The sequence below is a fragment of the Apaloderma vittatum genome, unplaced genomic scaffold, assembly GCF_000703405.1.
Source record: "Apaloderma vittatum isolate BGI_N311 unplaced genomic scaffold, ASM70340v1 scaffold9992, whole genome shotgun sequence".
In the NCBI taxonomy this organism is placed as follows: Eukaryota; Metazoa; Chordata; class Aves; order Trogoniformes; family Trogonidae; genus Apaloderma; species Apaloderma vittatum.
This window is the reverse complement of record NW_009705263.1, coordinates 14,204-29,954: the sequence shown is the minus strand read 5'-3', so window position 1 is coordinate 29,954 and position 15,751 is coordinate 14,204. Positions and strand designations below refer to the sequence as shown.

At 44.9% G+C, this 15,751-nt stretch overlaps 1 protein-coding gene across 1 annotated transcript; it reads left to right on the top strand.

Moving 5' to 3' along the window:
- The first annotated feature begins 801 nt into the window (after positions 1-801).
- Positions 802-15,253, top strand: PPEF2 (protein phosphatase, EF-hand calcium binding domain 2). Its single transcript, XM_009865324.1, has 16 exons — positions 802-862; positions 3,411-3,538; positions 4,087-4,144; positions 5,302-5,477; positions 6,517-6,631; positions 7,535-7,581; positions 8,006-8,172; positions 8,255-8,291; positions 8,384-8,533; positions 9,264-9,599; positions 10,675-10,860; positions 11,553-11,695; positions 12,192-12,298; positions 13,385-13,548; positions 14,204-14,291; positions 14,918-15,253. The coding sequence occupies exons 1-16, from the start codon at positions 802-804 to the stop codon at positions 15,094-15,096; spliced, it is 2,142 nt and encodes a 713-aa protein (XP_009863626.1). The 3' UTR covers positions 15,097-15,253.
- The last annotated feature ends 498 nt before the right edge of the window (positions 15,254-15,751 follow it).

Below are 15,751 nucleotides of genomic sequence, written 5' to 3'. Positions count from 1 at the left end.
TCTGTGTGTTCATCCCTCATAATTAGAGTTATCCTTCGCAGATGGCTATATGCACGAATATTTGTCTGCATACACTGATTGTTAGCTAATGAATCACCTGAATGACTTTTACAGCTCCTGATGAGTATAGAAAAGTCTTTTTTTTTTTTTTTCCCTCTACAGTATACAAATGCCTCTCGCTTGCAGCCCCGTGTAGTATTTTAGTGCCCTTATGCAGGTGCTTCAGCTGTGCATGAGGAAGGGGGGAGGCAGCATGAGAATTCAGAGATGGAGTCTGCTCTCAGAGATCCATCAACATTATTTTATTGCAGCATCTGAAATGCAGGGTCAGGTCAAAACCTAAAGTATTGCTAAGAGTTTAGGAGCCTGAGATCAGGCATGCGAAGCACTGTGAGAGTATATGAATGCCTGATTTATACACCTACCTTACGATTACAGCACCTAACATAGGCAATCTCTGCTATTTTCATACAATTAGGAAAGGTGCTGAAATTATTCCTGTTCATTTGGCTGACTTGAAATTTGAAACAGTAAGACAGAAATCTGCATCTCAGATTGCCAGGAAGACAATAAAAGTAGCTGGAAAAACCTAGTAGTGGAAGATGTACTTGGGCACAAGAAAGGCCATCTGCTCCATTGATCATAACAAGCGTGAATATATTTAATTACAGATTCTCAGCACTGTGGGACATGTTGCAGCTGTTTTAATTCTGACTGAAAGGTCTTTCCTGCATCTCTCTCATGGTTTTTGTGATACTGGGGGGCAAGGCCGCAGCATCCTAGGAGCACTCGTTGGAGAACATGGGATCTGGTAGTTCTGTAAATGTCAACTACAAGTACTCCCTGCAGAAGTCTGAAAATGGTGAGTGATTCTTTGAAAAGTAATCTCCTGTCTGCTCCTGCACATGCCATTGCAAGGTTACAATGGATGTGTTTCATTTCTCAGATACCTGTTCTTTTAAATATAGTATTGAGGTGAGGCTAGGTCTTAAGAGTTTCACATGACAAAGAGTCTCAGCGCAGCTCTCAGCTCTCAGCTGGGCAGAAGACAAGTAGATTTGAGAAAAGAGCAGCTATTCAGAGCAGGGTTAAATTAAAATCAATCAAAATCCGACCAGGAATAAAGCAGCAAAAAGTATTTCTGTTAGAACTAACATCTGACAGATTAATGAGTTGCTGTCTAACATACGTGTTGTCACGCGCTGACAGCGAGAGAGATGATATCACCCTGCTGTTTCTGGTGGACTCTGTTTTTAAAGACTGTGTTAGTGAGGCAGGACTGATAAAGCAGAAGCATTAGCAAAGCCAAAATAAATCTGGTTCTAAAGAAGCTAAGATCGTGTGGCTAAGAAAAGTTAAAAAGCAAAGAGTGGGGTTTTTTTTCCTAATTACATCAGCGCAATGATCTTAATCTCTGTTATAATAATCTAGATTTATTTGTGGCTCTTGATTTATTTTTATGAAACCCTCTGTATGACAGTATCAATTTTTGGAGTGTGTGCTTAGGTCTACTGTGGAACAAAAAGAGTTTAGGAGACTTTACACATAAGGAAGTGTAAAAATGTAAACATATTTCTTTGTTGTTTGAATCATTCAGTTATCAGCACTGGCAGTACAGTAGTATGGTGCAAACTGTTTGCAAGTGCTTTGAAAAGAAAAATAGCAATTGCATTTATAAATCAAGAAAGTGGGGATACTGTCGTGACTCAGACTTTTTTTTTGTAATTTTTGTTGAAAATCTCCACCTTTTGTTTAAGTAAGTTAGCCTTGTCTGTTGTCTATAGCACCACAGAACCACGGACTTTCCCAAGTTCAATGCTATTTCATTATAATGGCTACCCCATAACAAATTGTTTTTAATGTTTTGAAGGTTCTAGATTTCACCAGTATCTGTGGAGTCATAACTATGAATTTGTGATGGGCATTCAGTTGAAATACATCTGACTCCTACTGCAGTAACTGGACATCTATCCACTCTTAGGGGATGCGAGTTATTTAGAAGTTCTTTATTTTAGAGAGTGGTTGTGATGGTGATTCTGGTTACGTGCCAGCCAAATTACTGTACAGGGAGTACGGCAGCTAGTGTTGGGTCAGTTACAATGGAGCCTTGAAGAGGCTGCATCAGGAGCACCAAGGTACAGAGAAAAAAAAGGTCAGCCTTTTGTATTTTTCCTTAGCCCAGCAGATGAGTAAGCATTTTCTCAAGATATAAGGCTCAGATAAAGAATACTTGAGTTATTCTTGAATTAAGGCTAGCCAAGTCCTACCTTCTTGCCCGTGACTCGGTTCCCCAGCTGCACAACAGCAAAAGCTCTTCCCTCCTCGTGCTCTGCAGCTCCTAGTGCTGTAACATTAACACAATTTAGAAGGATTATTATTTTCAATATATAAGCCATCAGGATATCCTATTTAGGTAAAGGTCAATGTTTTTTAGTACATGAAGGGTGGTTTAGGTTTATGTTATGTAATTAATGCAAGCTAATTGAATTACTATGTTCCCTTTGTTTCCTGCCTGCACTTAGTAGCCTTTGGGGTAGGCGTGGGGGATTTTCTTTTTGTAAAGCTTTTCCACCCCACAGAATCCAGGCTCTCACTGCTTTGGTGATGCAGCAGTGGTTTCTCACAAAACAGATGCCAGGGCAACGTGAGGTTCTGCAGCAGTGCTAACTGTTCTCTCCATTTGAGTTTGGGGCCAGTCTGTAGACAGAGGAATTTCTAGAGGTATTTCTGCAGCAGAACTTGAAAAAGGAAATGAGAAACCGCACCAGTGTGCTTCACTTTAGATATGCACACACCCCATCTGAAATAATCTTTTAATGAAAAATAATGGAATTGGGGAACTGAAGAGGGACAGTTATGTTTTAAGGACCAGGGCAAATAGCCATCATTTGGGTGGAATCAGTGCTGGCTGTGGATTGAATCACAACAAGGCACGTGGAAATTCCTGGCATTTTGTTCGTTCTGTGTCATGTTCTCCCCACTTCTTGTGTTGCTTCAGTCAAATCTCTGATTTCCTGAAGCTCCAGTACCTATATTGTAGGACAGACCTGAAAATGATCAAGGGCGATAAAAAGGGAGGAAATTGTCTCTTGATAGTGAAGAACGTGTTGGAATCTGAAGGTCTTAGTAAGTTGCTGTTAACGCTGGTGCCCGGGAGCCAGCAGCGACGGTTAAAATTGCTTCAGAGGTCTCTGCTGAGGCAGGGTCAGATCAACCTCTTGTAATGTGGTGACAAGAACTGGGTGTTTTGTTATCCTTAATACTTAGATATCAGAACACCTTTCTTAAAAACTTGCTCCTGAAAAACAAAGGTCGCTCTTCAGTTTCCAGGGTCAGGAAAGGAGCGGTAGCAGGGTACCTCAGTGGCAGCCGCTGCACCTCAGCAAGTTCGTTCTGATTTTGTCCCCTAGCTTTCAAGGCAGCTGTCTTGATCCAGCGGTGGTACCGGCGCCATGTTGCTCGGCTGGAAATGCGCCGACGTTGCACCTGGAGAATCTTTCAATCCATTGAGTATGCTTGCGAGCAGGATCAGATCAAGGTAAGGTGCCAAGGAAAAGAGTATGTAGGAAAATACATAGCAGGGTGGTTTCTGTGCCACAGACATGCAGATTTCTGGCTGCTGGCTAGTAACCCTCCAAGTGCTTCAGTGGAACAAGGACTGGGTGTCCTCCCCATTCTCAGCCTATTCATTTCCTGCCTGCTTATGTCTGATGAAAGGCTAAGTAATGAGTATTGAAAGAAAGCCATAAGGACCACTTCACATTGATTTTCCTGAGTCCGAACACAACAGCAAGCCTAGTTGGTTTGTTATACCCGATTTTGATTAATATTCCCTCATAAAGTTGCCTTGTTGTTAGGCAGGGAGAGGGAGGGCTTAGAGCTGTCTGTATGGCTTGAGGATAAAGCTACTTTTCTCACTGTCACAAAATACCGAAAATTAGAATTTGCATGGAATGATTTGTTGTACAGACCAGACAGCATGAGAAGGCCATAGATAATACTTCTAGAAAGAAGATCATGTTAAGTTGCTGCTCTGCAGAATTTCATTTCAGGGTGAATGATGATGGGCTTGCTCTCTTCTTGCAGCTTCACAACTTCTTCAGTTACCTCATGGACCACTTCACGCCAAGCAGCAGTAAAGAGAGTAAGTTTCCATGTGCCGTTTGTAGATGTGGTGCCAGCGGCTCAGAAGGTTGCACCCTGTGTTGATTCCTTGCCCTGTGCTGGCCCTTCAGGATGGCCAAGGGGGCCAAGAAAGTCTAGAGAGCAATGGCACCGGGAATTTGGATAGGAGAGTATTTTCCAGAGACTGCCAGAGCTGTGTCAGGCATGTGGGGCAATTCCTGCTCCTCAGGAGCTGGAAGAGGGAATAAAAGCTCAGTATGTTTTGTAAGAGCAGTATTAAAAATCAGCCTTCTTACAGTGATCCATGCTAACCAGGGCTCTGCAGAGTCTGTTTCTGAACCAAGAGAATCCATCTTCTGGGAACTGTGCTCTAGGATATCTACTTTATTTATATTTGATATCTCATTTATAATTGGGGTGGGGGGAAGAAGTGCTGTGGGAATAAACACAGTATCTTCCGGAACTTACAGGGAGCATTATGTTATATCTTACTGCTGGGAACTCGCTAACGAGCTTACTTCTGATATCTTACAACAGTAGGTTAAAATGAACCATTTACTCCGCTGAGGAACTCAGTGCTTCCTTTCAAACTGCCACCCTTTTTCTCACAACCACCCCCCGTGTTTAATGGCAAAGCTCTGTTAAGGAACAGTTTTTTTCAGTGTCTGTATGAAATGGGGCAATAACATCCTGTTCCTTGAGTTGGGCCCTAAGATGTTAGAGCTGTAATAAAATAATGTGTATTTATATGAATTTTGTGCAACACTGAGAATGTAGGTGCAAGCTTAGAAAAAACAATGGAACACAGGAGACAGTTCCTTAACATACAGTTAGTTTTTGCATGTCCTGGAAAATAAGATTACAATTATCCATGGCAACCAACATCCACCTGGCTTTACTAGAGTTTTGTAGGAATTCATGTAGGTGCCAGCACTGCCTAACACAGGTACTTCTCCCTGCAACCTCTTCCTCGCTGTAAATTCTGTACCAGTGTCAAACTGGGCACTAGCCTTTGCTGCTGCTCTTGCTCCTGAGCTCTAGCCTAATCAAACAGCTTTTCTTTAGCAAATTATTAAAATGGTATATTGACCCAACTTAACTTTTTTCTTGTCTCTTCCTTTTTTTTTTTAAAAAAACCCCACACACAACAAACAAACCGACCAATCTGCCATCCAGGGGATTTCATCAGTCGCATGTTCATAAGTGGGGAAAGCTTCAAAGAGGCAGAGCTGGAAAAATACTGTGACTATGAATCCATGGAGGTGCCAGACTCCTACGCTGGACCCCGTCTCTCTTTCCCACTCCTTCCTGACCATGCGACTGCCTTGCTGGAAGCTTTCAAGCAGAAACAAGTAAGGATCCAAAAAGGAACCACGCTTTCCCCTTCTCTACAGATGAGTGTAGGACAGCTCTTTTCGTTTTACACTTTCTAACAAGCTCAGCTGATTGGAGTATAACAAGCAAAGGGGGTGGGAATGATCTGGTAGGTATTTCCCCCTGCCTTAGGAACTTTTTTCTTTTCTGAAAATGCAGTTCTGACAAAACTGAAAACTCTTAAGTTTTGTGTGTGCAATTGAATTTCATTTTAAAAGGAAAAAACCCACCACAGTCCATGTTGAAACATGCTGTCATTTGTGGTTGCAGTTTCTCAATTTGTAAAAAAGATGGGATGGCCCAGATAGAATCGGCTGATTAAAATTGTTTTGTGCCATTTAAATGCCTATTTAAACTGTAAAAGGTGAATTTTTTGATGAGGGAAGTCCAGTAGCTTTTGATGAGGGAAGATCCAGCAGCACTGACAAGACAAATCTTTGTACAACTGCAGTGTTCTGCTGCCATCCCTCAGTCAGGGTGCTGAACTGCAAAAATAGGCTATAGCATCTTTTCTGCAAACAAAAAACTTCTAAAACAAAGGTCTCTAGTGTCTTGACCAACATTAAATTTCTGCTTGGGCTTTGAGCAAATGTGTTTCTGCAGGAGACACAGCAGCTCATGGCCTTGTTTAATAAGGAAAAGGTGAGAAAGATCTACACGAGCAGCTTCTTACCTGTGATAGTGGGCTGGAATTTCTGCGGCTCTCAGAGGTGGTGTTGCCTAGGAGATACAGCCTTCACCACGGGGAGCTAGGGTCCTCTTGGGCTTTTGGGTTCTCTTGCCACCTCCCACCAGTGCAGAGGCTGGGCTGCTTTGGGCGAGTCTCTTCCGTCCTGCTCTTTCCCAGTATTTGCCTCATCTTTCTTGTAAGCCCAGAGGTCACCACTGAGTGTTGTCCCAGTGAGAGTTTCTGCCATCCAGGCTATCGTGGTGCTCCTTGAGCCCTTGGCAGACCAAGCTGTGTTGCTGTGGAGGTCACTGATTTCCTGCTTTAATCCCTTCGCTTTCTCCTAGTAGCAGCTCCACGCACGCTATGTCTTAAACCTTCTGCATGAGACCAGGAAGCACCTCAAGCAGTTGCCAAACATCAGTCATGTCTCCACTTGCTACAGCGAGGAGGTCACTGTGTGCGGTACGTTTGTGTTTGGCTTCCACAAGAGGTTTGGGGATACTTCATTAACAAACCCTGCTGTAGCAGTGGTGCTGTGATGCCGATTATAAATAGGAAAGGAGAGGAGAAGGGAGGATGGAAAAGATAAGGCTATACATTTGTCTAAGGGAAGATAAAAGGTGATAATGATGGCCTGTGGCTCTTAAAATTGTTATACACTACAGCAAAGATTTCAAGAATTTTTGAACCAGATTCAAATTTGTCTTTGTTCTGTCACTCCAAACCTGGAATCATTTTACTAAAATACAGACGCCACATTCTGTCAAGGACTGACATCAAACTCAGTAATTTTCTGTCCTGTTCTGTGGCCTGAGATTATTTAAATAACTAAGTCCCAGAGCTGTTTTGGCTGAGTCTTTGTTAGCAGAAGCGTATGCCTTCACATCCCGAATACTAACACATCTTTGTTTCCTATCAAGAGACAAAGCTTCTCACCATTATTTTCCTACTCTAGGTCTAATGTTTAAACTTTGAGGTATTTCTGAAACATACGTACTCAGCACTGACTTTTACATGCAGGAGAACAAACTTCTCTCTCCCATATAATGTTAAATAAGACTTTGGTTTGGTTATGATTTTGTATGCAAAGACTTCTCCCATGTAATGATCACAGGCAAGCAGTTTTTTATGCTATGCTGAAAAGAAAAATAAACAAAGCTTCTGAATCAGAGTGTGGATTTTCTGTGGTCCTTGGCAGGCTCCAGCTCAAGTCTTTTCACTATGTCCTTTACCTTACGCCACACTGCCTCAGTGTAAGGAAACTTGCACCTTGAACTTCCAAACTGTTTCAGTGGTCATGAATTTTCAGGGCAGATACTTCATAGGAAGTTATTTATTGGTGGCTTGTCTTTTCCTGCCTGTTAGGAGATTTGCACGGCCAGCTGGACGACTTGTTCCTCATATTTTATAAGGTAGGCACCATATTTGGAGAGGGAGGCTGGGTGGGCATTGCAAGAGGTATTGCATGGGTCATGCTGAGAAATATTTTGCAAATCCGAGCCCTTCACGTGCAGTTCTCAAGGTCAATTAATCAGTGTAAAACAGCTTCACAAAGCAGCAGCTTTATTCCCTGGCTGACTTAAAACCCTATTATACACATACACTTGGGAAGAGGCAGTGGACATTTCTGTAAAAGTGCCGATACAAATGGCAGCCCTTCCTGGCTGCCAGATTTTACTTTTCAGAGCGTTTTCCACCGGAAGCCAACAGGATAAAAAAAGAATTAGAATCTATTGTATAAGGCAACCTGGGACAGGAGTGCAGTTGCGGGTGGAGGTATGTGTAGATCACGGGGAGGTCTCTCTTGTAACAGCTACCTCTTCCCTGCTTTTACAGAATGGCCTTCCTTCCCCTTCCAAGTCCTACGTGTTCAACGGGGACTTTGTAGATAGAGGCAAACAGTCCCTTGAGATCCTCATCGTACTCTTTACCTTCCTCTTGATCTATCCAAAGGAGGTTCACCTCAACCGTGGGAACCATGAGGACCACATGGTCAACTTACGGTACGGGTTCTGTGCGGGGCTGATCGCGATGTCTGGTGTCACTGTGAAATCGCACTGAACTTCCTTTCTCCTATTCCTTTAGCTACGGTTTTGCCAAGGAAGTAATGCAGAAATACAAGGTAGGCATGTGTTTGTGTCTTCTTCACCGCATGAGACGTGGTCTTTGACAGCTTGATGTTTCACCTTTTTCCTTTCTGACATGTCCTCCTAGACACACGGAAAGAAAATCTTGAAGATGATTCAGAATGTCTTCTGCTGGCTGCCCCTGGCCACCCTGATTGATCAAAAAGTCCTCATAATACATGGGGGCATCTCTGACACCACTGACCTGGACATGCTTGAGAAAATTCAAAGGAACAAAGTAGGTTTTATTTCCTAGATATTGTGAGAGACAAGTGTTGCTGATTTGTGGTGAGGAGCTTATTTCTACATGTCAACTTGGCAGACAAATCTAAAGGAAGGTCTTCCTAGACAAAGTGTGTTTAGGTACAGGCTTGGAGTGGATTGCTTTGGTTTAACAGCGTGTCCGTCAGTGTGAAAGGAAGAAGCACTCTGGGTTTCTGGAAGATGTAAGGACTGTAGCCAGGGAAGTGGTGGGTAGTGGCATAGGTAAGTAGATGTGCTGGTGCCAGCTGTAAAAACACAGTGATGATGAGGCTTTGGCCCACAGTTTCTCAGCCTGTTTTTCACCCTAGAATTCCATCGGGTTTTGATAAGTAATTTAACTCGTCTGCCTCACTTTCTGGTTGAGAAATACTGCTTCCCTTCTCCCAATGTAAGCACTGCTGACTAGTTTGCATGGCAGATAAAATCCACGTACTCTACCTTTTGTGAAATGTCTGAGCAGCATAAAATCAATGAAGAAGCAACAGATCGGGATGGATGTGGGGCCCTGGCTGCAAACCAAGAATAGCACATCTGCGAGGATGGCACTAATAATCTCTCCCAGTTAATCAGCATTGGATGGCAGCAAAGGGAATGGAGGCTCAGAGACTTGGGTCACTTAACATTTTGTCAGTACAAGATGTTAGAGCTGGAGATGTAGGTTTCCAAGTGGTGTGGCCAGCTCTCTTTTCTCTCTTACCTTTCAGTTTACTTCTGTGTTGAGAGGGAAGAAAAGAAAAGAGTCGCACAGAGATGTGGAAACACAGGAAATAAACGGGGAGAGCAAAGCAGAAGCTGATCCAGCAGAGAACAAGGCAGCTCCCAGTTTATTGCAGCAGCCTAGGCCAACCCAGGCTCCCAGCATGGCCAACAGACTGGAGTTCTCCAAGTGGGTCCGACAGACAGTGCAAGAGCAAATTGACTGGTGCCGCCGGCTGGGGGGGAACAGTGAGGCCGAGTCGGGAGAGCTCACCTATTCCAGCACGGTCTCCTTGACAGATTCGGATGGGCCTTGCTGGACTCGCCAGGAGGAGTGGAAGCAGGTGAGTATTCTAAGCAGGGTCCTGAGCTCAGTGGGCTGTGGGTGCTTCCTGCAGGTTTGTTCTCTGTTATGAGCAATCTCAGCACAAAAAATAAATCTGTCTGCAGAGAGATTTTAGCTGGCCGTACAGTGGAGTTAAGGAGCGACTCAGTGTTGAAACAGCAGTAAGCAGGCTAATGGGGTTAGAGAGCCTACTGCTCTGTACCCTGAAACTGCCTGGTGTTGATCATTCAGTGGTTAAGTAGCCAGGAAGGGCTGTAGTTTGAGCATGTGATCTCTTCTGCGCTACCCCCAGCCCATGCCGTGGCATGCTTCCCTAGCGATTGAAGAGCTGTGCATGAGTCAGTTAGAAGAACGCAGGCTGTGTGCAAGACTGGTGCTAGCTGCAGTTCTCCTGGCAACTTTGTGCTACCCTCCTGAGTCACCGTCTTCACTGGGCTTTTGGCTTTCTGTGCTCCAGTGTTTCCTCTAGCACAGCACTCATCTGAAAACACGGTTACTTGCTTCACATTATATATGACCCCAGCATTGCATACCTTGTCAACATAAAGCTATATATTGAGGTCAGGGTTAAAGAGATTAAACTTTAATCCAAACAGTGGTTACTGAGTCAGCACTTAAATTGCTGGAGGCTGCACAATGTCCTAGAGAACAAAGTAGTTTAATGCTAAGCCAGCTCATGGCCTCAGGATCTGCTGGGTGTCCTTGCCCTGGGACTTGTCTTTTGGGATGAAGGAGGACAGGCAAGGCTATTAGAAATCTTAGAGGCAGCAAAGTTTGTAACAGCCTGTATCAGGCCTGATTTATGGATACCCCTCCTCCCCTAGGCACTTTGGGTGTGCCTGCAGTTCCAGGCTCACAATTATCATTTCTCTGGCGCACCGGGTCTGTGACAGTCCTGCGGAGCAGTATCATGGTTCTGCTGAGATGCAGGAAACATCTCTCTTCCCTTGCACTATGGTAATAGCAGCAGTCCAGGGAGGGATTCAGAGAGAGAACTGTATTTGCTTACTACATTTTGATGTGAGATATCAGCTGGCTATACTTTATTCAGTAAATTTTTCCAATCCTTTCAGATTTTAGACATTCTCTGGAGTGACCCCATGCCTCAGGAGGGCTGCAGAGTAAATACAGTGCGAGGTGGTGGCTGCTATTTTGGGCCTGATGTGACAAGGAAGATCCTGGAGAAGTACAACTTGCAGTTCCTCATCCGCTCCCATGAGTGCAAGCAAGAGGGCTACGAGTTCTGTCACAACCGGAAGGTTGGTGAAGGGGACGGTGTGAAGGACACTTCATGTTTCCATCCTGCTGGAGTGGGTTTCTGTGGTGGCTTGTCTTAGCTCTGCATTTCTTCCAGTAGGACTTTGTTAAGTGCATAAAAAATCACCGAACAGCCTTTTTGGGACTTACTAAAGTGTGTTCCCACACACTTAGGTCAGGACAGTCTGGAGCCACCTACTCTGTTGGGGCATCTGCTGTGCAGGCAAAGTGTGTCCTCCTGCCTGGTAGCTGAGAAAAGCCTGAACTCACTTGTGCCGTTGCCCCTGCTAAATGCAGCCATTTCTAAAGATGACATACAAAAGGGTGTTACGAAGCTGCTGCAGCAAAGTGTTGCTCTCAGAAGATTGAAGGTCACTTCAGTGACTTCAAAAGGGGCACTTTAGACTCCACTCACTGCACTGGAGAGTGGAAGTTTGTCAGGAGAGTACAGTGGAAGCACGGAAACCCAGCATCTGGCCGGATCCATGTGAAGGCCGGTGCTGCCCTTGAGAACTTGCACCCGTAAGGCTTCCAGGCCAGTTGCCACCTTTCTCTTCCTTTGCCATGTAAAACGTTGTTTTCACAGTCTATTGACTCCAGATGGAATCGGTTGTGTTACTTTCACTGATACATGCATCCTCTGTTTTATATATATGTGTACTGACTGTAAATGCCTCTTGTTTGGGGGGGTTAGGTGCTGACCATATTTTCAGCCTCCAACTACTACGAGATTGGCAGCAACAGGGGAGCCTATGTGAAGCTGGGACCGGACCTCGTTCCCCATTTTGTTCAGTACCAAGCGAACAAGACAGCCCATACTCTCACTATGACCCAAAGGTAAGGCTTTTCAGTTGCTCTGTATTCTCCAAGTCAAAATTCTGTAAGGGAAAACTTCAGGAGCTTTGAGACAGGTTGACTCCAGAGTGGAACTTCCACAGCTTGACTTACTAAGTAATTGCAGTTAGAGGAAGATCCAAACTTTGAGAAAAAATTACTGAGAGAGTCAAAGGTTGAGAAGGAAGTGTTGCAAGTTGAGAAGGGGACTTTTATACAATACTGATTTTCCAGCTTCTCTTTTGAATGTTAAGGTTTAACTTTTGACCTTTGAGGTTCCCTTCTGCTTTGTTACTTCACAAACGGATGCAGGGATTCACTGTATCAGCTGCAGGGAACCGTGCTCCGAGTGTGCAGTGCCTTGTCATGAGCACTGAGATCCAGACGTAGCTGTGCAGAGCAGCTGTGCGAGGACAGGCCAGAGGACTGGGAAGGTGCAGCTTTTCTTGAGCTTCGTGCTAAGTCCTTAACATGCTTCTCTCTTTCCTGCATCCTGCAGAATCAGCAGAGTAGAAGAGTCAGCCTTTCGAGCCTTGCGGGAAAAGCTCTTTGCTCACACCTCAGCCCTCATCAGCGCATTCAAGGCCTACGATACAGACAATACGGGTAAATCTGAGCCCAGGGACACTCAGGTTAATTCCTTGGTAGGACAGGATTGAAGCAGCCAAGCTGAGTGTATGGCTGGTTGGGAGACTCCTCACTGACAGATGTCAGCAACTGCCACAGAGGGAGGCTGTGTCGACCTTGTCAGAGCATTGGTCCCATTTGCTGTTATTCAGTGTCTCTGCTGGCAACCTCTTAATGCCTCAGAGTGACATTCTAATGAGGTGATGTCAGAGAAGCAAGAGGTGATTAGGCTAATGTGTAGCAATTTAGGCTTGGTACTAGGTGAACCTTTTGGAACAGGAGTATCGGTGAAGTGTTGGCAGAGACAACCTGGAAGATGCCTGTTGTGTCACTTGCGAGGTGCTGGGTGGCCTCTAGAGTCCCTTCATCACTGGAGTCTAAAATCTCTGGGAAGAAACATCATGGCAGCTGCATCTGTCAGAGCCTTAAGGAAGGAGACGAGAGTTTGTAACAGTCTGGCTGACAGGAGTGTTTTGATGGTGCAGTGACCACTACGTGTTGCTAAGACTTGTCCAGTGGTGGGATGGGGAAGAAAAGGGACGCAGCAGTTGGCAGAACTATTTTCTTGTGGGTAAAACTACTTTTTTTGCTCTCTTCCGTGGCAGCAAAACTATTCACAAAAGTCTAGTTCAGCTGTTAGAGCAGCTGCTAAACTAGGGGCTTCTCCATGTTCCTTGGTCAATGATGAGTTTGTGCAGTCGTGCAGACCATGTTCTGCAGGGTGACCCTGGCGGTAGGCCACAAACTTCTAAGGAAATGTCCAAAGTTAGTGTCTTCCCATTGTTCAGATGTTTTCAGCCCCATGGCCCTGATTTGTTGTGATGACCAAAAGCTTCCTGAGGCTGGGGGGAGCAGCAAGTGCCCTCACTCATGCCTGCAGCAGCTGATGTCTGTACAGTCGTGCGGGGCTTTTTTTACTGTACCAAAGTGCTCACCACGTGCCATGGAGAAATAACACTGTTGCTGTCAGCAGCATGGTAGACCAGGTAGGTGTACTGCTCTAGGCTTTTTTACTTTGCCTTCAGCTGCCTGTCTCTCAGAGGTCCCCACGGCTTTTCCTTACAGGAAGGATCACGCTGAGCAACTGGGCGACAGCAGTGGAATCAGTCTTACACTTGGGATTGCCCTGGCGAATGCTGAGACCGCAGCTGGTGCGCAGCATGGCGGACGGCATGCTGGAATACAAATCTTGGCTTGACGACTTGGCCATGGAGCAGCGGAGCCAAGAGGTAAGGACTCGCCCCCCTCCATCAAAGCACGATGCAAAGCAGCTCGCCAGACGATACGAGAGCGGATGGTTCCTGTGTAATCCAAAGCCATGCTGAAATCAGTAGGAAAAGCTTGCATGAATCCAAGTAGTCCAGAGGCACTCAGTCCATTGTAGAAATAGATGATGTATATGAAATCAAAATCTAGAGGTAATTTTGGGCGAAGGCTTTTGAGCAGGAAAACTACATTCTATTTTCTGAGTTGCTGTTTCTTATATGAAATCAAAATCTAGAGGTAATTTTGGGCAAAGGCTACATTCTATTTTCTGAGTTGCTGTTTCTTCATTAGATGCAGCAAAATCAGCTCTGGAGTGGTTAAAAAACATAGCCCAGATCACTGTCTTCTCTGTTAGCGCAGAAAAGCTGACTCACTGTCTTCTCTGTTAGCGCAGAAAAGCTGTTTGGAAATGAGAGATTGCTGATGTGCTATAATGCAGAGTTGCATGGTGGGTCTTGTCATCACAAAGCTGTTTCCTGAGGCACATGCACTGCGAAGTGCATTACTGGCAAACTCTTGGGAGCAGGAAACATTTTTACTTATGGGGTGGTCTGCAGTAGCTGCTTGGGGAAAGCACAGAGCTGTCAAAGCGGCAGGAGTGTGACTGTTGTCTTTCAGCACATCCAGTCGAGCTTGCTGGAGGTCATTTATCGCAACAGATCCAACTTGGAGACCATATTCAGGATCATAGACAGAGATCACTCAGGTAAGCAGGCGTGCAGGTGGTGTTGGTCACAGCACTGTAAGTCCATAGTACTTTGGGGATCCCTTTAGTACGTACAAAGGCATTTTCACTGGCTGATTTAAGGCTTAGGTGTTTCTCCTCCCTCAAGAGCATCTGAAATATCACTGCAGGCTTCCACAAACCTGATGCATTTTGAGAGATTGTGTGCAGTCCAGGTAGAGAACTAGTCATTTGTTCTGGAGTTCCGCAAAACAAAAAATGCAATGAGAGCAATGACAGCAATGCAGTGAACTCAGGATCTTGAGTGTCACCTGCTTTCAGGCAGTCATCTTCACCAAATTAGTTCAGCAAAGAGAAAATAAAACAGTCTTTGCCTTCTTTTGTTCTCCCAAATTGCATTATGTCTCTTCATTGCTTTGATTTGTTTTTTAGCCAGTGCTCTCCACGCTAGGGAGTTTAGCTGTGTCACGTGAAATGTAAAAAATTAGTGTTTTCTTTCCTTCCTTTAGTATATGCAGCCAGCAGGGGTGGGATGAGAGATCAAACCTGAGCAGGGGGGTCCCTCCTTGCGTGCTGAGCAGGGACTGACTGGCAGCGGTTCCTGTGTTGAACTTGCACTTAGGTGGCTGTGACTTCCTTCTCCACAGGTCTCATCTCCTTTGAGGAATTCCACCAAACCTGGAAGCTGTTCAGCTCTCATATGAACATTGAACTCACGGATGACAGCATCAACGACTTGGTTCGCAGCATTGATTTCAACAAGGATGGAAACATCGACTTCAATGAGTTCCTGGAAGCTTTCCGCCTTGTCAAACAGTCGCAGTAGTGGGAACCTGGTGAGGGTTACCACCTCCAATGCCTTGACTGTCTGCGAAGCTCGGGGAACGGTTTTCTACTTCACCGCAGAGCGTGCCTGCAGATGCGAAGCAGGGAAAGGGAAGGCAGGTCCCTGTAGCGCTTGCTGGCTGAAAACAGTGACCGCCAAGCTGTTGTTGGGCCAGGGAAGGTAATTAGTAAAACAGATAAGCTGCACTTCAATTATGGCCATTTTTAAAAAGGAGCTGTGTTTCAAATAGAAATTCTTGCTCAAAGTGAAGATGCAACTTAGTTTATCTTGTCAATGCATGAGATGAAATATTACAGGTCTCTTCAAATGTAGTAAAATGGAAGAAAAGGTGTTTCTTCCAGGTAGTGTTTCCATCAGGTAACAACTGCTAAAGCACAGCTCTCCTTTTAATAAACAGTTTTTTCATGGGCTCTTTGTGCCTCCTCTATTCTGTCAACTCCCCCTAAGTTACTTAGTTTCCTGTAAGTTCGAAGCTACTAAATATGTGCAGTGGAGCAATACTTCAAAAAACTATGCAAAACTGTCTCTAGCAGGGGGGCTTTTTAAAGAAATCTACTGAGACCAGTTCTTTTTCAAGGGCCAGGGGAGTAGATCAAGTAGCCCCCTGCTAAAGTGCCTATGGTGCATTTTCAGG

What these genes read in the sequence shown, in the direction of transcription:
- PPEF2 (XM_009865324.1), top strand. Translation starts at nt 802, where the DNA reads ATGGGATCTGGTAGTTCTGTAAATGTCAACTACAAGTACTCCCTGCAG. An exon ending in AAGTAATGCAGAAATACAAG is followed by an intron (nt 8,292 to 8,383) that starts GTAGGCATGTGT and finishes ATGTCCTCCTAG; the next exon opens with ACACACGGAAAGAAAATCTT. An exon ending in AGTTCTGTCACAACCGGAAG is followed by an intron (nt 10,861 to 11,552) that starts GTTGGTGAAGGG and finishes TGGGGGGGTTAG; the next exon opens with GTGCTGACCATATTTTCAGC.